General features: G+C 34.7%; 1 protein-coding gene across 1 annotated transcript; it reads left to right on the top strand.

Moving 5' to 3' along the window:
• On the top strand, window positions 1–27314 carry LOC128217024 (tetraspanin-17-like). The gene is made up of 8 exons (XM_052923837.1): window positions 1–191; window positions 13588–13782; window positions 15403–15477; window positions 17419–17517; window positions 18286–18402; window positions 19155–19205; window positions 19508–19624; window positions 20564–27314. Exons 1-8 carry the CDS (start codon window positions 108–110, stop codon window positions 20633–20635), a joined length of 810 nt encoding a protein of 269 aa, XP_052779797.1. The 5' UTR covers window positions 1–107; the 3' UTR covers window positions 20636–27314.

Raw genomic sequence — 27314 nt, 5'->3', positions numbered from 1 at the left:
ATTTGGTCCATTGTGTTTTCATACAAAAAAGCAATGTTTTTGTCTTCGTTTTAAAAGGAATCTTACTATTTTAGGCCAGCATCTTTGTTATTTCAAAGACTGTGACAATGCCTAGAAAACGACGACGTGATTCAACTGAAGTGAGCTGTATGATCAAATATCTCATGTTTGGATTCAATGTTTTGTTTTGGGTAAGATGAATCATCTGTCATTACGATTATGAAACAGATGTACATTATTACTATTAATGATTTAACCTTAAAAAATACGGTTGTTCTGTATTGAAACAGATTGATATTGCATTATTACCGTTGCTAAAATACTTTATCTAACGTTTGTATTGGTATAACTTGAATGACTGTTGGCTCATGTACAAACATCGAAACTGTATACATGTTAGTTCTACCAGAATCCACTTTGGCATTTTTATGTCATTCTCTGAATTTGTTCTTTAAGAAGCATGTGCACTTCACAAAGAGGGCTTTGAATTTCTGGGAATTTAACTTAAGTACATGTATTTATATAATATAGTTCAGGGCTTTTTCACCAAAAATTATGAAGAGGCCTAGCCTTTTCATTTTGGGAAATTTAAACACCTGAAATTCTGCAAATTGGGAAATTTAAATGTGTTAACGTCTCAAAATGGGAAGTTGATAACAATATAATTCTGTGGAGTTATAAAATAATTGGTCCTCGAATAATGTTTAAATTATACAGCTTTCTTCTTATGTCAACTTAAAATATAAAAAAGAATTATTTGCTCAAGCAGAATAAATTTTTGAAGTAAGATCTTCCTTTTTGGGAAAAATATCTGGGATTTGTGAAAAATTATCTGGAAATTGGGAAAAAATGCCATTTTTCCGAAATGTGAAGTAGCCTTATTTCGGCCCCTAGCAAAGAAGGTGAAAAAGCCCTGTAGTTGGTCGATGATAGAACTTCTTAGATGATTAGGGTGGCTTTGAATATAAGAAGGGCCATTTCCTTCTTTACAAAATATCCACGCCATGCATCCAGATATGGAACTTTCTAGAAATCATTCAATCATCATAGTCTTCACAGCATTTAGTGAAGTTCCGATGATTGATTGTAATTGAAAATTGATAAGTTTGGCCTGAAGTCGCCGATAAGCGATTGTATTTTGTCATAATTGATCATCAATTCAACCAGCGAGTTTTTATTCTCCTTTCCTCTTGTTATTTGCATTCGGGTAATTTCTGCAAATGTTTTCCTTGTAGTTCATTCATTTCAGAAGTGTTCAGTTGTTATCATCAACAATTTGGCCGAAAGCAACAATAACACTAAGTAATTTCAAACATACACATAGTATAACATTAGTAGATAACAAGTTATTGTACATGAATAAAACTTCAATTAAGAGGTTGTCAAAAAATTATTGTACTATCAGGGCTCTCACTAGGCTGAAATTTTTGGGAGAAGTGACTTCTCCCTTCAGTCAATTTAGGGAGAAGTGGGGTGACTTTAGGGAGAAGTGATACTTTTCGTAACACCTGATACAAAAACTATGCCATACCACACACCTAAGTTTACATTCACATTCAAATTAATTGCTATAACTATATAAAATGTTCACAAATAATGTATCATTTTTGGCTCAGCAAAAGTGTATTTGTCAATGTCACATAGTTTATCTCCAAATAGCATCTAAAATGAAACAAAAACCAAGACAGCTAAGGATTTGAAACAATCAAAATGAACTGTCAATATAGTAGGGGGACGAATCTTATTTTGGTACGTTCGGGATGGGTACGAATGTCGCATTCAGCTATGATGTTATATGCTCGTCTCTGGCTAAATAATTTTCAATATGCTGCATTTAAGAACCAAATGACATTTAAATCACTGTTCTTGATGAAATTTTAATCAATACATAATGGGTGGTTGAAAAATATAACTCGGAGAAATGTTCTGACAAAATGGCGATCTCGCCGATTTTAAAGTCATCAACAGGAGAAAAATACTGTAAGTAAACACTACATAAAGCAAAAAAAGAAGATATTTTTGTGTTTACAAATCATTTTTTATCATTTCATTTTATCATGAACAGTTCACTTAAACCAATCAAATATTTGTTGATACGTCATGTTATTGATTTTCTTAGCGCCACCTTGCCGATGCCCCGAGATGGTTATGACCGTCTGCTTCAAAAGCAACAATGTTTAAAATGTCTTGCATTGTTTGTTCAATACATATATCAATTACTTTTTAACTTCTTAATGCTTAACAAGATTTTTCATAATTATTTCGCCTTTTCAATCTGATTAAAACAAACTTATTTCATTTGATCAGGGACTTCTCACTGTACATTCTGATTGGTTGACCATCAATAGCTCCGCCTACTGGCGATGTTTTGGTAATTGGATGACACGGCCCAATTATCGGATTAGGAGATTACCTTATTTTATGAATGGCTAATTGCGGTGTTTTGACTAATGTGACAGTGGCCAAAGACTGCTGATTGACAGATTTACAATGTGCTATTTTTTTCGGCGAAGTCAATGTCGCTTTGATGATACAAATGGGCGAAGTCTGGGAATTTTAGGCGACCACTTCGCCCAAGTCGCCCCCTCGCGAGAGCCCTGACTATTGATCATCCGTCACTTGAGTTTAAACAATTATCAACTGTCAAACTGAAGCTGATTCCCATCACCAACAGCAATTAGCCTTAGAAATGTTTATTTGTAACTGAAAGTCAAATTGGAGATATGTTGGTGTTAAGACATAATGCATTTATAAAATCATATAGATACTGACAGACACTTGCAGGGACTCAATGACTGCATCTTCTTTTTATTATGCCCCCGAAGGTGGGCATATTAAAATCGCACCGTCCGTCCGGCTCTGTAACTTTCCCTTGTATGGACAGATTTTAAAATAACTTGCCACATGTGTTCCACATACCAAGACGACGTGTGGCGTGCAAGACTCATGTCCCTACCTCAAAGGTCAAGGTCACACTTAGTGTTTATTCACAATGGAGTGCTGCATATAAGGACATAGAGTACCGTATAGGTTGTCGTGTCCTGGCTGTAACTTTCTCTTGTATGGACAGATTTTAAAATAACTTGCCACATGTGGACCACATACCAAGACGACGTGTCGCATGCAAGACCCGTGTCCCTACCTCAAAGTTCAAGGTCACACTTAGTGGTTATTCACAATGGAGTGCTGCATATAAGGACATAGAGTATAGGTTGTCGTGTCTGGGCTGTAACTTTCCCTTGTATGAACAGATTTTAAAATAACTTGCCACATGTGTTCCACATACCAAGACGACGTGTCGCGTGCAAGACCCGTGTCCCTACCTCAAAGTTCAAGGTCACACTTAGTGGTTATTCACAATGGAGTGCTGCATATAAGGACATAGAGTATAGGTTGTCGTGTCCGGGCTGTAACTTTCTCTTGTATGGACAGATTTTAAAATAACTTGCCACATGTGTTCCACATACCAAGACGACGTGTCGCGTGCAAGACCCGTGTCCCTGCCTCAAAGGTCAAGGTCACACATAGTGTTTATTCACTATGGATTGTTGCATATAAGGACATAGAGTATAGGTTGTCGTGTCAGGGCTGTTACTTTCCCTTGTATGGACAGATTTTAAAATCACTTGCTACATGTGTTCCACATACGAAGACGACGCGTCGTGTGCAAGACCCATGTCCCTACCTCTAAGTTGAAAGGTACACTAAGTGTTTATTCACAAGGGAATTCTGAATATAAGGACATAACAGTGTAGGTTGTCAAGTATGGGTGGTATTTTTTTATATTCAGAGGCAATTTAAAATAACTTGCCATATGTATTTGACACGTAAAGGCAAGATCAACTTTTTATGTACTGACCTTGTTCGTAGGTCAATGTCACATTCGGGGGCATTCGTCACATACTGTGACAGCTCTTGTTAACCTTGAAAACATATCGGTCCTATTAAGATACATAAGTGACATGAGTGATCCTTTGTTTGTTGAAATACATGTAATCCCAGTAACATTCTCAATTGTTTTAAGTACATGTACTAATACTCAATTGAGTAGTCATATATTGTAAATAAGAAGGGAATCTAATTCTGTTTACCGTAAATTCTGATTTCTGCTTTATTTAACATTTGTAACTTTTGTTATCTATTTAGAAGAAAAATCAATTATGCATCAAATAATAAAACGTTTGAATTATTGAGTATAATCCTTTTTCAATGCTGTAATTTTTTTTGGAGAAATTTGGTCAAAATAAAAAAATAATAACTTTGGGGATTCCCCTATTTCTATAATGGAGTGACTGGCTCATCAATATCATTGTTTATAGTTGTGAAATGATTTGATACAGAACTACATGTACATTCCAATTTTAATGTATTCCAGTAATTATGGGTATTATTTGATAATACAGCCAAGTTAATAAAAAAGCAACTATTTGTGATATCAGTGGGTGTCCATGATGATGAGGTTTATGCTACAGTTACTTGGTATTTGGACTGCATTTTTTGGCCAGTCAAGCGATTGGTCCCTAGGGTGATCTCTTGGACTGAGAATCATAAAAAAATGTGTTTTAGTATTCTATGATACACATAATAAACAAGTAATCAACTTTTGGTCGTTTAATATTTATACATTAAATATTTTGAAATTTCATACAATCTTTAATGATAAAGATTGTATGAAATTTAAAAATATTTTATATGTAAAAATAAAAGACCAAAAGTGGATTATTTGTTTATTATGTGTATCATAGAGTACTAAAACACATTTTAATGCAGTCCAAATACCAAGTAACTGTGGTTTATGCAGTCATCAAAATTAGACTTTAGTATGAACAAACCTGAATTCTTTAATTATTGCTTGGCATCAATTTTTTGAAAAAGCCATGCTACATGTATGTAAAATCCAGAATTTGAGTAAGCCCAGAAAGCATTTTACCAGTGCAGGGCTTGCAGGCTTGTGCTAATTTAGACCACTCAGGTTCATGTCTGTTTGGTAAAAAAAATCCATCAACCCTTGTCAACATAGTTTTGAGAAACTTGAATTTGAATGATATATTTCAATACATTTCATTATTACGATATCATTAACTTTTTTTTAACATGTTCATATTCCTTCTGTACATTTATTAAGTCTAAGAGCAGAGAAGCACAAACCAAGAAAAACTTTTTATAAAAAGGACTCGAGTACATGTAATTGTCCATTTTAAATCTCGTCAGGTACAATATATTTAAAGATGCACTTTTACTCCCAGATTAGATTTACCAGAATTAATAATATTTTTTTCAATATTCCAAAAAGGATGAATAAATGTCGAAAACCATGGCTATTATAAAGGATACCAAGTTTAATTTGAAAGAAATGAGCATAAAACCAATATTTCTACCTTATGAGACTATAGAAAACAGTGACTGCAGTAAATCTTTTAGCATTCACCAATCATTTAATACCGGTAGTTTTGCGCTTTCTGCTATTAAATATATGGTTACAATCTTGTTTTTAATCAGTAATTAGTATTTTCCATAAATGCATTATTAAGTAGTTAAAGGTTTATCACTCAAAATTCATGTTTATTATATATATGTATGTATTGATTTTGAATAAGAGTAGGTAGCAGTTATTAGGATCCAAGAGTTATAAGTAAATAAGACCCCAAAGTGGCTTGCAGCCCCCAGATTACCAGCTTTCATTTCCAGGATCGACAATTATTGTTAGCTGTTTTAACCCCTGTCTTCTGCAATAATCATTTTTGACAGTTCATTATATAATGCATTGTTTGGTTCTAGTAATACTTTAGACGAAATACCAGCCAATGGGGGCTGGAATCATTGAAATTTAAAAAAGTTGATCATCATGTGTCATGCCATATTTCCCAAATGGTTTTAGATAATAACCTACATGTATTTGTTTTGAATGTAAATGTAACCATGTGCAGTCTGTCACCATTGGCAGTTAAATCTGTATGAAAAATAAGCCAAACTCCAATGTTGGTTCCTGCTAAAGGAATCAATGCAGTTATGTATTTCATCATGTCTAAACAGGACTCCCAGCTTCTCTGTCATCTAATAGATGTGCTAAATTACGGCTCATTTCCATATTTTGTCAAGATAGTGGCTGCTTATCTGATTTATGTAAATTTCACCATGATGGTGAACTGCGAAAGACATACTGCCATTTGTTTATAGAAGTCTTACGTGTAAAGCAAGTATCAATGATTTGTCTCATTGAGGAAGGGGGTATAGCAGGCACACCCAGGATATTTTTACTGACCATTACAAAGACTGCAAATTTTGACATAATGTTGTCCAAAGGTTACAGGGCCTTTAACGGGGTCTTTAACTCAAGAGTCATTGACTCTTGGGGTCTTATTTTCATGAGTCAAAATCAGATTTGCAAGAAACAAAGTCAGCCTTGCATTAGTCAAAGTCAGCCTAGCAAGAGTCAAAGTCAGATTTGCAAGAGTCAAAGTCAGACTTGCAAGAGTCAAAGTCAGATTTGCAAGAGTCAAAGTCAGATTCGCAAGTCAGACTTGCTAGAGTCAAAGTCAGATTCGCAAGAGTCAAAGTCAGATCTGCAAGAGTCAAAGTCAGATTCCCAAGAGTCAAGGTCAGATTTGCAACAGTCAAAGTCAGATTTGCAAGAGTCAAATGCAGGTTTGCAAAAGTCAAAATCAGATTTGCAAGAGTCAAAGTCAGATTTGCAACAGTCAAGGTCATATTTGCAAGAGTCAAAGTCAGATTTGCAAGAGTCAAAGATTTGCAAGAGTCAAAGTCAGATTTGCAAGAGTCAAAATCAGATTTGCAAGAGTCAAAGTCAGATTTGCAAGAGTCAAAATCAGATTTGCAAGAGTCTAAGTTTGCAAGTTAACATTGCCTGGGTTAACATTGCCTGAGTTATCATTGCCTGAGTTAACATTGCCTGGGTTAACATTGCCTGAGACTTCCGGGTAATTGTGTTTACAAGTAACAAACAAATTACTGGTTACCGTCTTCATTCATAAAATTAGATAAAAAAGCATTTAATATTTAGAAATAGACAACAAAATAAATAAAAAATCAAAATAAGTTCATACTCCATAATATACTTTGATACTATGATTATATCAATAAAGAAGGTCGTACATTTTAGCAAATTTATGATGCGTCACTTTCGGGTCAACTATGATTTCTGTGTGCCATAAACCGGGACCTGGGGTCAATTGAAAGCCCTTCGTTATCCCTGTAGCAGGAATTTTGGCAAGATCTCCATAGTCAAAGATGTTTATGCCAGACTGTAAAACTAAGTCAATTCTAATCTTTCATATTGACCACCTCACTGGAATTGCTCTCTGAATTTACACTTCATTTCAAAATAAACACTCCCCGTGATTGTTTTAAAATGGAAGCAATATGAAGTCTCAGATTGGCAATTTGCTGGTATTGATTTGTCAATGTTTTCTTCAGGAAACAGTAACAATAGGCCCAGATACTTCATTGATAATCGTTAACTGTTATACGGTGACATCATTTATACATAAATGATGCATGAATTGAAAATGTCTCTCAGAATAAACAGAGATGACAATGCATCATTTATATATACATTACGATGAATATAGGTCGTTTGAATTTATACATGTACTTGTATGATGGACATTGTTGTGAATATCAATCTGAAACATTCTCATTATGGTCTATATGGCCCATGCAATTTAAAAGAAAAATACTTTATGATTCATGTGTAAATAAAGATATAATATACATGTATGTAATAAAAATAAGTAATATAAAACCTCTATTTTATTAGATAATAATAATAATAAAATATAAATAGTGACATAAATGCTATATTTTGCAGAAAAGTGTCAGAAATGCTTCTGAAAATTGAATGATTACAGGCCTAAATTTACAAAATTCTTCTCAAAGGAATTTAACCTAGTTGTTGCTTGGTTTATTAAATTCAGTGCAATCTTAAAATTCCATTAAAAAAATAATGTTGCCAACATAAAATACGTGAATGAGTCCTTCTTTACATGAGGTGATCAATACAAACATGTTCATTGCTCCAGCTCAGGCCTAAAATAGCAGATTGGAGCTTCCTGCTACCTTTTTACTACATCCTGCTGTGCCCTATTGTTTGACAGTCAATTTTCCGAAATAAGTATAAAAATTATAAATAATTATACATAATTTTGACACAAAAGTAAAGATTAACTGCTAAGGTGTTCTTAAAAATCTATTAGTATTGAAAGTAGTTACAATGCATACACAATAAGAATTTAACATTGGCCCTTGCAAGTGCCCAATGAAGGCTCATTCAGTGCACATCAAAAGCTTCCTTTCTGACCTAGCACCCTGCCCTTTTAGATTCCTAGCTGGAACACTCCATATTTCAAGCCAATTATGTAGCTGCCCTGAAAGCCCAGTGGTAGAGCATTTACTTCAGAAATGGAAGATTGCAGGTTCAATCCCTGGTCACTGAAAGATGTTAAAACATGTGGACCAGTAGCTCCCTTGCCTGAAATATGTGGACCAGTAGCTCCCTTGCCTGAAAGATGTTAAAACATGTGGACCAGTAGCTCCCTTGCCTGAAAGATGTTAAAACATGTGAACCAGTAGCTCCCTTGCCTGAAAGATGTTAAAATATGTGGACCAGTAGCTCCCTTGCCTGAAAGATGTTAAAATATGATGCCAGTAGCTCCCTTGCCTGAAAGATGTTAAAATATGTGGACCAGTAGCTCCCTTGCCTGAAAGATGTTAAAATATGATGCCAGTAGCTCACTTGCCTGAAAGATGTTAAAATATGTGGACCAGTAGCTCCCTTGACTGAAAGATGTTAAAATATTTGGACCAGTAGCTCCCTTGACTGAAAGATGTTAAAATATGTGGACCAGTAGCTCCCTTGCCTGAAAGATGTTAAAACATGTGGTAGCTCCCTTGCCTGAAAGATGTTAAAACATGTGGACCAGTAGCTCCCTTGCCTGAAAGATGTTAAAACATGTGTACCAGTAGCTCCCTTGCCTGAAAGATGTTAAAATATGTGGACCAGTAGCTCCCTTGCCTGAAAGATGTTAAAACATGTGGACCAGTAGCTCCCTTGCCTGAAAGATGTTAAAACATGTGGACCAGTAGCTCCCTTGCCTGAAAGATGTTAAAATATGTGGACCAGTAGCTCCCTTGCCTGAAAGATGTTAAAACATGTGGACCAGTAGCTCCCTTGCCTGAAAGATGTTAAAATATGTGGACCAGTAGCTCCCTTGCCTGAAAGATGTTAAAATATGTGGACCAGTAGCTCCCTTGCCTGAAAGATGTTAAAATATGTGGACCAGTAGCTCCCTTGCCTGAAAGATGTTAAAATATGTGGACCAGTAGCTCCCTTGCCTGAAAGATGTTAAAATATGTGGACCAGTAGCTCCCTTGCCTGAAAGGTGTTAAACATGTGGACTAGTAGCTCCCTTGCCTGAAAGATGTTAAAATATGTGGACCAGTAGCTCCCTTGCCTGAAAGATGTTAAACATGTGGACTAGTAGCTCCCTTGCCTGAAAGATGTTAAAATATCTGGACCAGTAGCTCCCTTGCCTGAAAGATGTTAAAACATGTGGACCAGTAGCTCCCTTGCCTGAAAGATGTTAAAATATGTGGACCAGTAGCTCCCTTGCCTGAAAGATGTTAAAACATGTGGACCAGTAGCTCCCTTGCCTGAAAGATGTTAAAACATGTGGACCAGTAGCTCCCTTGCCTGAAAGATGTTAAAACATGTGGACCAGTAGCTCCCTTGCCTGAAAGATGTTAAAACATGTGGACCAGTAGCTCCCTTGCCTGAAAGATGTTAAAACATGTGGACCAGTAGCTCCCTTGCCTGAAAGATGTTAAAACATGTGGACAAGTAGCTCCCTTGCCTGAAAGATGTTAAAACATGTGTACCAGTAGCTCCCTTGCCTGAAAGATGTTAAAATATGTGGACCAGTAGCTCCCTTGCCTGAAAGATGTTAAAATATGTGGACCAGTAGCTCCCTTGCCTGAAAGATGTTAAAACATGTGGTAGCTCCCTTGCCTGGAAGATGTTAAAATATCTGGACCAGTAGCTCCCTTGCCTGAAAGATGTTAAAACATGTGGACCAGTAGCTCCCTTGCCTGAAAGATGTTAAAATATGTGGACCAGTAGCTCCCTTGCCTGAAAGATGTTAAAACATGTGGACCAGTAGCTCCCTTGCCTGAAAGATGTTAAAACATGTGGACCAGTAGCTCCCTTGACTGAAAGATGTTAAAACATGTGGACCAGTAGCTCCCTTGCCTGAAAGATGTTAAAATATGTGGACCAGTAGCTCCCTTGCCTGAAAGATGTTAAAACATGTGGACCAGTAGCTCCCTTGCCTGAAAGATGTTAAAATATGTGGACCAGTAGCTCCCTTGCCTGAAAGATGTTAAAACATGTGGACCAGTAGCTCCCTTGCCTGAAAGATGTTAAAACATGTGGACCAGTAGCTCCCTTGCCTGAAAGATGTTAAAACATGTGGACCAGTAGCTCCCTTGCCTGAAAGATGTTAAAACATGTGGACCAGTAGCTCCCTTGACTGAAAGATGTTAAAATATGTGGACCAGTAGCTCCCTTGACTGAAAGATGTTAAAATATGTGGACCAGTAGCTCCCTTGCCTGAAAGATGTTAAAATATGTGGACCAGTAGCTCCCTTGCCTGAAAGATGTTAAAACATGTGGACCAGTAGCTCCCTTGCCTGAAAGATGTTAAAATATCTGGACCAGTAGCTCCCTTGCCTGAAAGATGTTAAAATATGTGGACCAGTAGCTCCCTTGCCTGAAAGATGTTAAAATATGTGGACCAGTAGCTCCCTTGCCTGAAAGATGTTAAAACATGTGGACCAGTAGCTCCCTTGCCTGAAAGATGTTAAAACATGTGAACCAGTAGCTCCCTTGCCTGAAAGATGTTAAAATATGTGGACCAGTAGCTCCCTTGCCTGAAAGATGTTAAAATATGTGTACCAGTAGCTCCCTTGCCTGAAAGATGTTAAAATATGTGGACCAGTAGCTCCCTTGCCTGAAAGATGTTAAAATATGTGGACCAGTAGCTCCCTTGCCTGAAAGATGTTAAAACATGTGGACCAGTAGCTCCCTTGCCTGAAAGATGTTAAAACATGTGGACTAGTAGCTCCCTTGCCTGAAAGATGTTAAAATATTTGGACCAGTAGCTCCCTTGCCAGAAAAATGTTAAAACATGTGTACCAGTAGCTCCCTTGCCTGAAAGATGTTAAAATATGTGGACCAGTAGCTCCCTTGCCTGAAATATGTTAAAATATCTGGACCAGTAGCTCCCTTGCCTGAAAGATGTTAAAACATGTGGACCAGTAGCTCCCTTGCCTGAAAGATGTTAAAATATGTGGACCAGTAGCTCCCTTGCCTGAAAGATGTTAAAACATGTGGACCAGTAGCTCCCTTGCCTGAAAGATGTTAAAATATGTGGACCAGTAGCTCCCTTGCCTGAAAGATGTTAAAACATGTGGACCAGTAGCTCCCTTGCCTGAAAGATGTTAAAATATTTGGACCAGTAGCTCCCTTGCCTGAAAGATGTTAAAACATGTGTACCAGTAGCTCCCTTGCCTGAAAGATGTTAAAATATGTGGACCAGTAGCTCCCTTGCCTGAAAAATGTTAAAATATGTGGACCAGTAGCTCCCTTGCCTGAAAGATGTTAAAACATGTGGACCAGTAGCTCCCTTGCCTGAAAGATGTTAAAACATGTGTACCAGTAGCTCCCTTGCCTGAAAGATGTTAAAACATGTGGACCAGTAGCTCCCTTGCCTGAAAGATGTTAAAACATGTGGACAAGTAGCTCCCTTGCCTGAAAGATGTTAAAACATGTGGACCAGTAGCTCCCTTGCCTGAAAGATGTTAAAATATGTGGACCAGTAGCTCCCTTGCCTGAAAGATGTTAAAATATGTGGACCAGTAGCTCCCTTGCCTGAAAGATGTTAAAACATGTGTACCAGTAGCTCCCTTGCCTGAAAGATGTTAAAATATGTGGACCAGTAGCTCCCTTGCCTGAAAGATGTTAAAACATGTGGACAAGTAGCTCCCTTGCCTGAAAGATGTTAAAATATGTGGACAAGTAGCTCCCTTGCCTGAAAGATGTTAAAACATGTGGACCAGTAGCCCCTTGCCTGAAAGATGTTAAAATATCTGGACCAGTAGCTCCCTTGCCTGAAAGATGTTAAAACATGTGTACCTGTAGCTCCCTTGCCTGAAAGATGTTAAAATATCTGGACCAGTAGCTCCCTTGCCTGAAAGATGTTAAAACATGTGGTAGCTCCCTTGCCTGGAAGATGTTAAAATATCTGGACCAGTAGCTCCCTTGCCTGAAAAATGTTAAAACATGTGGTAGCTCCCTTGCCTGAAAGATGTTAAAACATGTGGACCAGTAGCTCCCTTGCCTGAAAGATGTTAAAACATGTGGACCAGTAGCTCCCTTGCCTGAAAGATGTTAAAATATGTGGACCAGTAGCTCCCTTGCCTGAAAGATGTTAAAATATGTGGACCAGTAGCTCCCTTGCCTGAAAGATGTTAAAATATCTGGACCAGTAGCTCCCTTGCCTGAAAGATGTTAAAACATGTGGTAGCTCCCTTGCCTGAAAGATGTTAAAATATCTGGACCAGTAGCTCCCTTGCCTGAAAGATGTTAAAACATGTGGACCAGTAGCTCCCTTGCCTGAAAGATGTTAAAATATCTGGACCAGTAGCTCCCTTGCCTGAAAGATGTTAAAACATGTGGACCAGTAGCTCCCTTGCCTGAAAGATGTTAAAATATGTGGACCAGTAGCTCCCTTGCCTGAAAGATGTTAAAATATGTGGACCAGTAGCTCCCTTGCCTGAAAGATGTTAAAACATGTGGACCAGTAGCTCCCTTGCCTGAAAGATGTTAAAATATGTGGACCAGTAGCTCCCTTGCCTGAAAGATGTTAAAACATGTGTACCAGTAGCTCCCTTGCCTGAAAGATGTTAAAATATGTGGACCAGTAGCTCCCTTGCCTGAAAGATGTTAAAACATGTGGTAGCTCCCTTGCCTGGAAGATGTTAAAATATCTGGACCAGTAGCTCCCTTGCCTGAAAGATGTTAAAATATCTGGACCAGTAGCTCCCTTGCCTGAAAGATGTTAAAATATCTGGACCAGTAGCTCCCTTGCCAGAAAGATGTTAAAATATCTGGACCAGTAGCTCCCTTGCCTGGTGCTCAGCATTAAATGGGTAGTACTGGAAAAATGTTGTGCTCAATACTTGTTTAGACCAAGGAAAGATTGATGCTTTACACCAGGCATTTTAATGCTGCACCCTCACAGATTAACTGTTTTGACAACTTTTTTTTTGTCTGGAATGAGCCAATTTTTGCACAATATCTGCAAACCAGTGATATAGACCTTCATAAACTTTGAGAAACAAACTAATAATTTTTTATTGCCAACATTTTAACAGATTTGATAAAAATAAACACATACCGGTACATTCATGTGGTATCAAATGTATGAAACATATATGGCAGTTTTTGCACTTCATGTATTACCCTTTTAACATTTATTTCAGTTGTTGATAATTTCATTTCTTTCTTTACAGCTGATCGGCACTGGAATATGCGCTATCGGGCTGTGGGCATGGACGGAGAAGGACATGTTCACGAACATTGGTCGCCTAACGAACGTGGCGTTGGACCCCGCCATGGTCTTTATCATGATTGGAGGTGTCATGTTTATAATCGGCTTCGCCGGCTGTATCGGCGCTCTCAGAGAAAACACAAAACTTCTCCTCTTTGTAAGTCAAGCTCAAATAGGATGATGGTGTAGACTATGTAACCATGTAGTCATATTTCTGGTCTTTTAAACCTACTTAATGGTTAAGAAGACCATAAATAAATGCTTACTTTCCTAGTGTTAAGCTTGAAATGCCTCTATTCTACGAAGAGTGAATGCACAAGCTTCTAAGTAAAACACTTATTAAAAAACAATGACTGGAAATTTGGTGATTGCAATCAGCTTGTTGATTGTCAGATCTATCTCTTCTTAATAAGTAAATGTCTGTCCGTCTGGCGATCCAATTTGCAGAGGCAGGTTAATCATGCCAATGAAAATTAATATCATTATTACTGCTTACCGTATGTCACTTACGTACGTTAAATCAAATTGTATATACATGTTTTACAGCAATTAATATGGATCTCCTTAAGATTATAAGTATCGATCATGTGTTTCCGGTACGGATAGAAAAATCCGACCCGAGGGCACTCGCGTAAGCCGGTTACGAGGCTTGCCGATTACCGGTCACGCAGTGTGCTCGAGGGTCGGATTTTTCAATCCAGACCGGAAAAACATTATTGATATTTTTTTCTTGCATACCTAAAATTATGAATTTGTGGAAAAAATGACGTAGAAAAAGAACTTTTGTACAATTACACCAAAAAGCGCGTGCGACGTTGTTTACTGATGTCATAGAGCGTAGTAATTTTAAATAACTAAAATAAAAAAAATTACAATGAATTATTTTCAATTTTAATTAAAAGTCTTGCAAACATATATATTTGATTGCGCTTTATTGAAATGGTATAATATATCTTTTATAAACCATACAATAAATGAAATAAGAAGTGACGAGTTGTTGCGCGTGACTCATCTTACATGGGGTATGTAAGGTGGGGTTTTCCAACACTGGTCACATGACCGGAAACACACTTCCGATATGCAAGAAAAAAATAATAACATTTTGACATTCAAAGGACGATTAAACAGCTTAGTTAAAATCTGGAAAAAAAAATAGAAAAAAAAGAATGTCATTTTTGCATGTCATTGTTATCATTAGTTAAAGTTGCACTCTCACAGATTGATGGTTTTAACAACTGTTTTTGTTTTTGTCTTGGAATTTTAAAATTATTGCGTTAATGTCTGGAAACCAGTGATATAAGACTACTGACAAAAAATCAGAGCAAGGAATTTCATATTTGTTTTGAAAAATTTATGTTTTATGCATTTTTCTTTAAGCGTTAGTAACATTTTTAGCCATACAACATTAATTTTCAAACGGAAATATGATACAATGCTATCTGATCTTTTGTTGGCAGTCTTATATCACCGGTTTACGCAAAAATTGGCTCATTCCATCAGGATTCCAAGACAAAAAATAAAAAAAGTTGTAAAAGCTGTAAATCTATGAGAGTGCAGCTTTAAGATAAAAAGGATTTCATTTTGACAATCAAAGGAGGATTACACAGCTTAGTTAAAAGTTAACAAAATTAGAAAAAAAGAATGTCAATTTTGCATGTCATTGTTATCATTAGTTAAAATTTAAAAGGGAACATTACACATATCTGGGTTATTTAGAAAAGAACAGTCTTGCAGTGGTTGTCAATCCTTATACTGTCATGAAGTTTTTTTCTTTCAGTTTTCCGTCTGCGTTGGTCTCATTTTCACAGTTGAACTCGTGTTCGCAATATTGGCCTTTGTCTATAAGGGCTGGGTAAGAGAGTTGTTGTTTACAGGGCTCTCACTAGGCTGAAATTTTTGGGAGAAGTGACTTCTCCCTTCAGTCAATTTAGGGAGAAGTGGGGTGACTTTAGGGAGAAGTGATACTTTTCGTAACACCTGATACAAAAACTATGCCATACCACACACCTAAGTTTACATTCACATTCAAATTAATTGCTATAACTATATAAAATGTTCACAAATAATGTATCATTTTTGGCTCAGCAAAAGTGTATTTGTCAATGTCACATAGTTTATCTCCAAATAGCATCTAAAATGAAACAAAAACCAAGACAGCTAAGGATTTGAAACAATCAAAATGAACTGTCAATATAGTAGGGGGACGAATCTTATTTTGGTACGTTCGGGATGGGTACGAATGTCGCATTCAGCTATGATGTTATATGCTCGTCTCTGGCTAAATAATTTTCAATATGCTGCATTTAAGAACCAAATGACATTTAAATCACTGTTCTTGATGAAATTTTAATCAATACATAATGGGTGGTTGAAAAATATAACTCGGAGAAATGTTCTGACAAAATGGCGATCTCGCCGATTTTAAAGTCATCAACAGGAGAAAAATACTGTAAGTAAACACTACATAAAGCAAAAAAAGAAGATATTTTTGTGTTTACAAATCATTTTTTATCATTTCATTTTATCATGAACAGTTCACTTAAACCAATCAAATATTTGTTGATACGTCATGTTATTGATTTTCTTAGCGCCACCTTGCCGATGCCCCGAGATGGTTATGACCGTCTGCTTCAAAAGCAACAATGTTTAAAATGTCTTGCATTGTTTGTTCAATACATATATCAATTACTTTTTAACTTCTTAATGCTTAACAAGATTTTTCATAATTATTTCGCCTTTTCAATCTGATTAAAACAAACTTATTTCATTTGATCAGGGACTTCTCACTGTACATTCTGATTGGTTGACCATCAATAGCTCCGCCTACTGGCGATGTTTTGGTAATTGGATGACACGGCCCAATTATCGGATTAGGAGATTACCTTATTTTATGAATGGCTAATTGCGGTGTTTTGACTAATGTGACAGTGGCCAAAGACTGCTGATTGACAGATTTACAATGTGCTATTTTTTTCGGCGAAGTCAATGTCGCTTTGATGATACAAATGGGCGAAGTCTGGGAATTTTAGGCGACCACTTCGCCCAAGTCGCCCCCTCGCGAGAGCCCTGGTTTACTTTAGATTTATTTAAGCCCATTGTTTACTGTTAGATAAAGGTAATTGTCAAAGAAATATTCTGTTTACTTTTTATATAGTAATAACCTTTTGGTGTTCACAAAGTGATATACATGTTGTATTTTGCCATCTTTCACGGAAACGAACATTTTTCCTATTTATTTCTTGAATATAAATTAATATAAACAAAAGTTGATTGATATTTGATAGAAAAAACGCACGAAATGCTAACCAAATACCAATAAAGAAATGAAATTTGGTCATTGCATTTTCTTGCTGGCATTGTATGGGTGTATGTTACCATGTTCACAATGAAACGGGTAAAATCTGAGAAACAGTGAAATTATATTTCGATTATCTCATTGTGTGTTTATGGATCATTAACCCACTGTAATATTTCAATATACCAAAGGAAAGCATGAAATAAATCAGCTTATAGGCTTAGCTATCATCACCATACATATTATATACCAAAGTTCACGACAGATAGTACGCATTAATTGTCCTAGAACAGGATTAAAATTATTGCCTGTGTACATACATGTATATCATATTTATGGATTTAAAATGTTGTTTCAGTTTTGTTTTGTTTTCGGTGTACTTAACCTTAACTTAAGGGCTTTTACTCGATTTTACACACTATTTTCCCTCGCGTATTATCTATCTTAGCTTCTCATCCACAGTTTAATTATTTGAATATTGTGTATTTGCCATTGCAGGTTCAGGTCCAAATCGAGACCCAGATTCACAACATGATTGTGAACTATCGGGACGACCCGGATCTACAGAACCTAGTTGATTGGGTCCAGAAGGACTGGGTAACACTTTTAAAACCTTCATATACCATTGTGGTAGACACAATACACCACTTGAGAAGATCTTGTTTGTTTTTCAAGAATGTTATTGATATATTATTCCTTCACAAAAATGATGTCTTGCATATAGGGAAAATGGAATTAATATTTTTGGGGAAATTGGCAATTTTTTCCTTGATGAAAATTGCACTAAAAAATTTGTTAAAATAATTTTAGGGGTTCAGGCCAGAAGCAATCAAAACATTCTGTATTTGAATATTGCTTGGTACCTTAAGGGCCATATTCAATATAATACTTAATACCCTTAGACATGACTTACTAATTCCATTTACTCCATTGGACAGTTATTTTTACAATCAAATCAAAAACTTGGATTCTAATTCAGAATTAACTTAAATCTTAAGATTGTTATTGAATACAGCACCAGGTTTTCTAAAATAAGGATAAATCTGGTTATCAAGGTTGATAGCTTTTAACTTTAGACTATTGTACAGTTATCAAGGTCATTTTATTCTCAGACATTTGCATTGAAGAGGGTAAGAAGTACCTTACAATTAATATAAATGTCTTTGGGAATAATTTTATAAAAAGGGTCTTAGCCCAATTACCCTGCTTAAAGAATGAATCCCTCATACTAAAACAGACCCACAGCTATTTTTCAGGATCGACAATTATCATCTGTAAGAACCCGTGCACCTTTCAGTCTGATTGAAGTATGAGATGGTTTAGTTTCAGAATGGTTTATTTATTTGTTTATTGACATATTTTCAGTTGAAGTGTTGTGGAGTGACAGATTACCGTGACTGGGAGATGAACATCTACTTTAACTGTACGTCCCCGGGCGGAGAGGCGTGTGGCGTGCCCTTCTCCTGCTGTAAACCAACAGATGTATGTGAACATTTGAATTTAAGATGGGGCTGAGAGTGGGCGGCTGGTAGTGATAAAAGTGTATAGTGACTAAGGTGGGACAGTTACCAAGACAGTTACTCTTATATTTTCTTATAACATTATTTGTAATGCATTTGTTGTCAAACGATGTTAAGTGTCTAGTGTGTAGTGTTTGGCTATTATCCTCGTGGATTAAAGCTGCACTCTCACAGTTTGAACGTTTTTTTGAACTTTTTTTTTGTCTTGGAACGAGCCATTTTTTGCGAAAATGCATAGAAACCAGTAATAGAAGACTGCTGATGAATAAATTAGATTTTGATATTTAAGTTCAAAATTTGAAGCTTTATGCATTTTTCTTAAACCATTAGTAACAGTTTAAGCCATAAAACATTAATTTTCGAACGGAAATATGTAAATCTGCGATCTGATCTTTTGTCAGCAATCTTTTATCATTGGTTTGCAGATATAACTCAAAAATTTGCTCTTTCCAAGACAAAAAATAAAAAAGTTGTAAAAACAGTATATCTGTGAGAGTGCAGCTTTAACACAGGATCTTGGTTAAATTTTAGGCTTTACGCACATGCTCATGTTGTTAATGCCAAAACATGGCATTTTACCTTTCCCATCTCCAGGCAACATTTGGGGGTATTCATCATGTATGTGATAGCTCTAGTTTTTGTTGCTCACAGAATATAATTGTCATTTTCATTATTTTCTATTCTCTTTTTGAAGCATATGATTATCCATTTCAGGCTGTTATAGCAAATCGACATTGCGGATATGAAATCATGAAAAGTTCAAATGTAAGTGAACCTATAAATTTTGTTAAAATTCCATGTTGACATTTTGAAACAATTTTACTCAATTCTACATTTATCATATTGATGGCCTCACTTCCAAATTCCGAAGCTGCATTTCTTCTGTTCAAAGACTATGTTGTCTTAGTCCAAAAAGTGTTGTTTTTCTGAGTCTGAGGCTAGACTTTGTAATCACGGGCCCTTGTGTTGTCCGCGTAGTTTACATAATTATATTGGTACAGCCCTGAAATAAACAAATGCACCACCCTAATTGTAACATGAAAATAATATGTTGGCGTATTTTCCAGGATTTTAAGCGTGCAGGAGTGATCTACACCGAAGGCTGTATACCATCGGGGCAGATGTGGTTTGAGAAGAACCTAATACCCGTCGCCTCCGTAGCTGTCGCTTTGGCAGTGTTACAAGTATGTTTGAGTTTAACGCAAAAATAAAGAACAAAAATCCATTGTTACTGAAACATTTCTAATTCAAATATTTTAAAAGGTTAACCTGTACGAGTGTTTTTTAAAAAAATATTAATTTTGCAGACATATGGAAATAAAAACAAAATTTGGCTTACAGTTCAAGTACATATGTAATTATATAAATATATATATGCGATGTTGTCAGCGAAAATGACGACCAAATGCAGCAGAGATAGAGGAATCAGCAACAAAGTTTAATCAACAACATAAATATTAAATTACTTACAGTGGCACAAAATAAGATATATGAAAATTTAAATACATAATAAATAAAAAAAAATCATAGAATATCATTTACTAAGCATCAGTATTTATGCCCACCAAATTAAATCCACATGAAAATATTATAACACTATATGAGCACTGATCAAATCCAACAACACTCAGAAAATATCCCACAAAAGGTTGAAATGTTGTGCTCATAGAAGAATTTAATTAAATCCAAGATCTTAGAAATGTTCTAGCATTGGTGAAACTTTTATAATACTGAACTTAAAAGAACTTTATTAAATACCGAAGATCAGAGAAGTTTGCTCTTATTATTAAGTTACATGTATATACAAAATATAAATGTTCTTGTACAGAAATTTTCAAAAACTTTCTGTCAAATCCTATAAGAATCTTATTTATACTAGAACTTCTATACATGGAAAAAATAGAAAATTCTGATCATTTTAAACTAAGGATAATTACATTCTAAAAATATCATAGTAGGAAACTAGTCAAGATCACCGTGCAGATACAACAAGGTTAAACAATAAAACATTTATAAAACATAGTACAATTAACAAAAGTACTGAATTCAAAATACATAATCATGTAATAATACAGTTTAAGGATAATGATTGAAACAATGCAGTTGTGTTGTTGTGTTTTCAGATATTGGGTATATGTTTTGCTCACAATCTCCGCGGCGACATCAACAGACAGAAATCACGATGGCGCCATTGACATACGGCGAGACTTCGCAACTAACAATGCAGGATAGACCATACCATATACATTGACTTTAATGTTTTTATCACTTATGGAGGTTTTAATATGTATTGTGTTTGCGAAGTCTGTTATTTTTCTTAAGGTATATTGATATATATGAAAGGATTATAAGTCATAGATATATTTTAGTCTTAAACTGGGTTGTTTTTATTTCATTTTTAAAGGATCTGTTACAATAAAACTGATCCAAATAGATATGTTCATGTGTAACATGTTACTTTTATTTGTCTTGGGGTTCTAGTCATGGTTCCATCTTAATATACTATACGAATTTATTAGTGATTGTTCAACCACAGCATACTATAAGAATTAGTGATTGTTCAACTACAGCATATTATAAGAATTAGTGATTGTTCAACCACAACATACTGTTATAACTAGTGATTGTTCAACCACAGCATACTGTAAGAATTAGTGATTGTTAAACCTCAACATTCTATAAGAATTAGTGATTGTTCAGCCTCAACATTCTATAAGAATTAGTGATTGTTCAACTACAGCATATTATAAGAATTAGTGATTGTTCAACCACAGCATACTGTTATAACTAGTGATTGTTCAACCACAGCATACTATAAGAATTAGTGAGTGTTCAACAGTTACTACAGCATATTATAAGAATTAGTGATTGTTCAACCATAACATACTGTTATAACTAGTGATTGTTCAACCACAGCATACTGTAAGAATTAGTGATTGTTCAGCCTCAACATTCTATAAGAATTAGTGATTGTTCAGCCTCAACATTCTATAAGAATTAGTGATTGTTCAGCCTCAACATTCTATAAGAATTAGTGATTGTTCAACCTCAACATTCTATAAGAATTAGTGATTGTTAAACCTCAATATACTATAGAGTTAGTGATTGTAATCAACCACAATTTACTATAAGAATAAGTGATTGTTCAACCTTAATATTCTATAAAAATTATTGATTGTTCAACCACAATATACTATAAGAATTATTGATTGTTCAACCACAATATACAATAGAATTTATGCTTTTTGGACCTCTACAAAAAATCATGATCATTTGACCACAAATTACTAAGTATTGAAAAAAATAATATATTAATATTTATTGAAGATCTACAAAAAAATTGTTGAGATAAAATCTTGGCATTCAGAATTTTAAAGCTGCTCTCTCACAGATTGACAGTGTTGACCTTTCTTTTAATTTTTGTCTCGGAATCAGCTGATTTTGGCAATAAGATGACTCACATTAGAACAGGTCTAAATTGTTTGGAAAACTGCTGAAATTTTCATTTTTCTTAAAGCGTTAGTAACGCTTTTAGCCATATAACATAAATTTTCCAACCTAAATATGAAAAACTGCAATCTGATTTTTTTTCAGCAATCACTGGTTTTTAGACATTATGCAAAAATTGGCTGATTCCAAGATAAAAAATTAATGTATTAACGGTCAATCTGTGAGACTGCAGCTTTGAAGTCATTTCACTTTTTTATTTAATACATGTAGGTGCCTGATGTTTTTATCAATGAGTGTACTACAAAATATCATTCGATCAGGTAATAATTATGTTTGTCAATTAGTTTGTATTTGATTAAGAATCTTTAAATGCTGTTTGTCTTGAAAATAATTGTTAAGCTGTATGTTACATTATTGTTTTGTTTTGCGTATGATGTTATCAGTTCACACTGCTACTATCCACAAGTTCTTGAATTCCACTGTATCACTAAATGAATTTCCACATCAATGGCTAGTTTTGGTACTGAGTTCAGGGGCCATGATTACGGACAGTCTCCAGTCTGAGATAAGACTCAAGTGGCCAAACTGCAAATCTTGAAGTTATTTATCTTTCTTTCTAGTATAGTTTTCATATGAAATTTGCTGAATTTATTTAAGGAATGAATTGCGGGGTTGATGTCATTATCGGGGTATGAACGCAATTGGGTTGGTCAATGTGTGTTAAGTCCGAAGATAATAGAACGACTGGACTATAACCGGAAACACTTTTTCAAATGACGTCACAATAACGCGGGAAAAGATCAACCACTTGAAATCACTTTAAAACGTAAAATTGAAACTCTTCTGGTACCAATATATTTAAAATTTTATAAACTAACACTTTTAAAAATTTTGATTTATATTTTACGGGACCTGCAGACACAATACAACCAATAACAAGATCAATAGCTTTCATGTATATTGTTATGCAATGAATTACAATCCGAAGATGTTGCGTTCATCGATTGATGAACGCAACTGCCGAAAGGCAGTTCATTGAAGGAATGGAAGTTGGGGTGTAAATATTACTATTTGAATTGTACAGTCTTCACATTTATTTTTGTAATATAAATGAAATAAATATGATTTTTTTGTAATTTAAGTGCTTCTTTGAGTCTGGGTCTAGACTTGGCCTTGAGACTATTCTTAATCATTGCCTCTTGCACTTCAACCACTTTTCAGCTCTTTCCAGAGACAATTACCGTTTTTGTTTCGCAAAACTTACTAGGTAGGTCCTCTGAATAAGATTCTGTCTACAAACTGAGTAATCGAGAAAAGCTTAATATGTATATCATATTTTAAATCAAAGTCTTCGGAATCCATCCATGGTCAAAAAAAGAAACAGGCTGTAAATGTGGCATATTTTAGGCTTTATTATTCAGCAGCCAGTTGTATAAGCTTGTTAATTCTTTGGTTTGATATGTAACTACCGGGTATATATCCAATAATTAATATCAATCAACCTTAATCGAGGCATGTAAATGTTCAAACTACAATGTAGCCTGAATTTTAACTTATGGACACCTCCTAAAAGTTCTATACCACTGGCTGCAGGTTTATTTTTCAACATTTTATTCATTGAATGTTGAATACAAACTCTTGTTTTAAAGTGATTCTAGTTTTGAAGTTCTAGTGATGTTTTTTTAAAGTTATTCTATTTGATATAATCAGGTTTATTATATTGTTACTTGGAAGTGGTATGCATGTTGCATACATCATTTTTCAAGAGTATTTTTAAAAAAAAAATCACTTGTACATTATAATGTTTATATTCTGTCATAAAACATCCATTTTATATGTACATTTTTGTTCATTGTATTAGCATATATTATCATTTGTTTGTGTTGACTTCATTACAGAATTCACATATATTTATTATCCGCACTAATTTTTGCGCTGGCTGTAACAGATAATTGCAATGTCAGTTTTGAGAAGTTATGAATATTTGCAATGTAAGTTTGTAGAAAGAAGCAGATATTTGCAATGTCAGTTTGTAGAAAGAAGCAGATATTTGCAATGTCAGTTTGTGGAATAATCAGATATTTGCAATGTCAGTTTGTGGAAGAATCAGATATTTGCAATGTCAGTTTGTGGAAAGAAGCAGATATTTGCAATGTCAGTTTGTAGAAGAATCAGATATTTGCAATGTCAGTTTGTGGAAGAATCAGATATTTGCAATGTCAGTTTGTAGAAAGAAGGAGATATTTGCAATGTCAGTTTGTGGAATAATCAGATATTTGCAATGTCAGTTTGTGGAAAGAAGCAGATATTTGCAATGTCAGTTTGTAGAAGAATCAGATATTTGCAATGTCAGTTTGTGGAAAGAAGCAGATATTTGCAATGTCAGTTTGTGGAAAGAAGCAGATATTTGCAATGTCAGTTTGTAGAAAGAATCAGATATTTGCAATGTCAGTTTGTGGAAAGAAGCAGATATTTGCAATGTCAGTTTGTGGAAGAATCAGATATTTGCAATGTCAGTTTGTGGAAAGAAGCAGATATTTGCAATGTCAGTTTGTAGAAAGAAGCAGATATTTGCAATGTCAGTTTGTAGAAAAAAGCAGATGTTTGCAATGTCAGTTTGTAGAAAGAAGCAGATGTTTGCAATGTCAGTTTGTATATGAAACATTTATTCACATTTTAGTTTACACTCATCAAAAGATTAGGATGGCTTTTGAATTATCAGTTATACAAGTCAAGCCTCATTCATGTTAACCTTAAAAGTGCTTTCCATTGCTAGTCATGTTTTTAGTTAGATTTGTATCATTAAAATAAAGAATGGTTTAGAACATGCTTGACATATATATTTTACACTCATACATAATTATTATATTCATTATCAAATAGATTTTTGTAAGGCCTTAAATTCAAGAAGATTTGTTTTCCGACCTCCTGTCTGACAACAGTAATCTGATCTTATTATTGCCCCTGCCCTGGACTGTTTTTATCTAACATTTTTTTCTTCTTTAATAGTTTTTTTTCTACTGGCAATAAAGGTCCTTTTTATATTGCACTCAAATTTATATTGCATGTCATGTGTAGACTTCTAGACAAAATGATAAGATAAATTTCTTAAATTTTTAAAATGAAATGCAGTGTTTCTATTGTAAGAATTCATGATATTTGTGCTCATGTTTTAAACCATAATAGTTTTCATGTATTTAATAGTCACTCGCCAGTTGCCAATAGAGACAATTATAAATAACTCATGTATATTATTCTAATTGGCATAAAATAAATCTAACAAAGTTAGTATGCTATACTGTTAAATGGGTCAAAGTTTGAATTATATTTCCTTTTCTGTTATTTTTTATTGTTAATCTTTTAAATAATGTCTTTGACTGATATATAAATAAGATTTAAGATTTGTATTGTTTAAGACAGTCTCGAAAAGTTATTGTCTTATAATAAGAAAGTTTTAAAGTTATTGTCTTATAATAAGAAAGTTTTAAAAAGTATAACTCATGGCCTGTGTGGTGCCCTCAAAAAACGGGCTAGCTGGAACACTGAAGCTTATATTTGAATACAGTTCTTCTTCTTCAATTTGGTTACCATGCTTAATGATAAACATTTGAAGAACATGCTGTATGCAGCAGTAATGTCACCTTATTGCAATAACTCTATAACTGCTTCTATTTATGTATACAGGTATTGAGTTATTGCACTAGGTCGACATCCATGTGCTAATATTTATTTACAAATGGTCATCCCTTAATTGGCCAATGACAACCAGCCTTTTTAGCTTGATTATTCGAAGAATAGGTGGGCTATACTGCTCGCCCCAGTGTCGGCGTCCGGTTAATGTTTTACAGCAAGTTGGGATTTTCACTTATAAGTCCAATACCCTACATTCAATTGACTTAATACTTCACACAGTTGTTCAGGGCCATCACATGATGAGGTTAGATAACTCCATATTATTCTTTACACAGATTATGGCCCCTGATTGACTATGGAACTTGGGTTAAAGTTTTAGGGCAAGTTGGAATATTTATTAATAACTTCTATATCCTTTGTTCAATTAACTTAATACTTCACACAGTTGTTCAGGACCATCCCACAATGAGGTTACATAACTCCATATTATCCTAAATACAAGTTATGGCCCCTGATTGACTTAGGTTAAAGTTTTAGTGCAAATTGGGATTTTCACTTAAAACTCCAATACCATTCATTCAATTCACTTAATACTTCACACAGATGTTCAGAGCCATCACATAATGAGGTTAGATAACTCCATATTATCTTTTATACAAATTATGGCCCCTGATTGACTATGGAACTTAGGTTAAAGTTTTAGGGCAGGTTGGGATATTGTTTAATAACTTCTATACCCTTCATTCAATTGACTTAATACTTCACACAATTGTTCAGGACCATCACCCAATGAGGTTACATAACTCCATACCCTTAATACAAGTAATGGCCCCTGATTGACTTAGGTTAAAGTTTTAGGCAAGTAAAAGTTAAGGGCAAGTTGGGTTTTTAATAAAAAAAACTTCTATACCGTTCATTAAATGCACTTAATAAAATTCAAAATTATATATGACCATCTTACAACAAGAAACATAACTCCGTTTTAAGCCTAAATACAAGTTATGGCCATTGATTATTTTTTTATTTTTTTTTTAATTTCCTTTGAAAGGCATATTTGTATATTCTTAACCACATTTTCATAATGGGAAATCAAGTTATTTGAATGACTTGCGTCATTGTTTGGGCGGGCTGGTGGGAGGGCAGCATCAAAGTCACCTTATGTATCAAATAATTTTAGTTAGGTTTGACATAAAGAGACCGAACTTGGTATTATTACATCGTTATTTTATTCTAAGTCAAAGCGGCGTAGTCGAGCGCGCTGTCTAAGACGGCTCTTGTTCTAATTGTCATTTACAGGTATATCAATTTCTTGTCATCGTTGAAATTACTATATACATTAACTCATTCATGGAGAATGTTGTTTTTATGTTTTACCTTTTTTTCAAACATTCCCTTTTAAATATTTGTGTTTGTTTTCTACACCTTTTCTCACATAAATCCTTGCGTTGGATTCTTTTTAATTTTTACAATCCTTACTTTGCCAGCTTTAAATCTATTTTCAATATGTTTACTTTTATATGCATTTATCTCTAGCAATATTTCTAGATATACTTGTTTGTTTTATTCACATACACATGTTAAATTCTTTTGTGGATGGTTGTAATATACATCAAAATGGTTGAAATATGTTAAGCCAAAGATCAGAAAAGTATTTGTTTCAAAATAATCTTAATATTTAGTATTTGTTTCACAAAATCAAAATTGTTTATGCATGTATTTGTTTCACAAGTTCTTACTATTTGAAGCATGTATTTGTTTCACAAGTTCTTGATATTTGATGCATGTATTTGT

The sequence above is a fragment of the Mya arenaria genome, chromosome 2 (assembly GCF_026914265.1).
Source record: "Mya arenaria isolate MELC-2E11 chromosome 2, ASM2691426v1".
Taxonomy (NCBI): Eukaryota; Metazoa; Mollusca; class Bivalvia; order Myida; family Myidae; genus Mya; species Mya arenaria.
The sequence above is the reverse complement of the archived record's forward strand: the minus strand, read 5'-3'. Positions and strand labels throughout refer to the sequence as shown.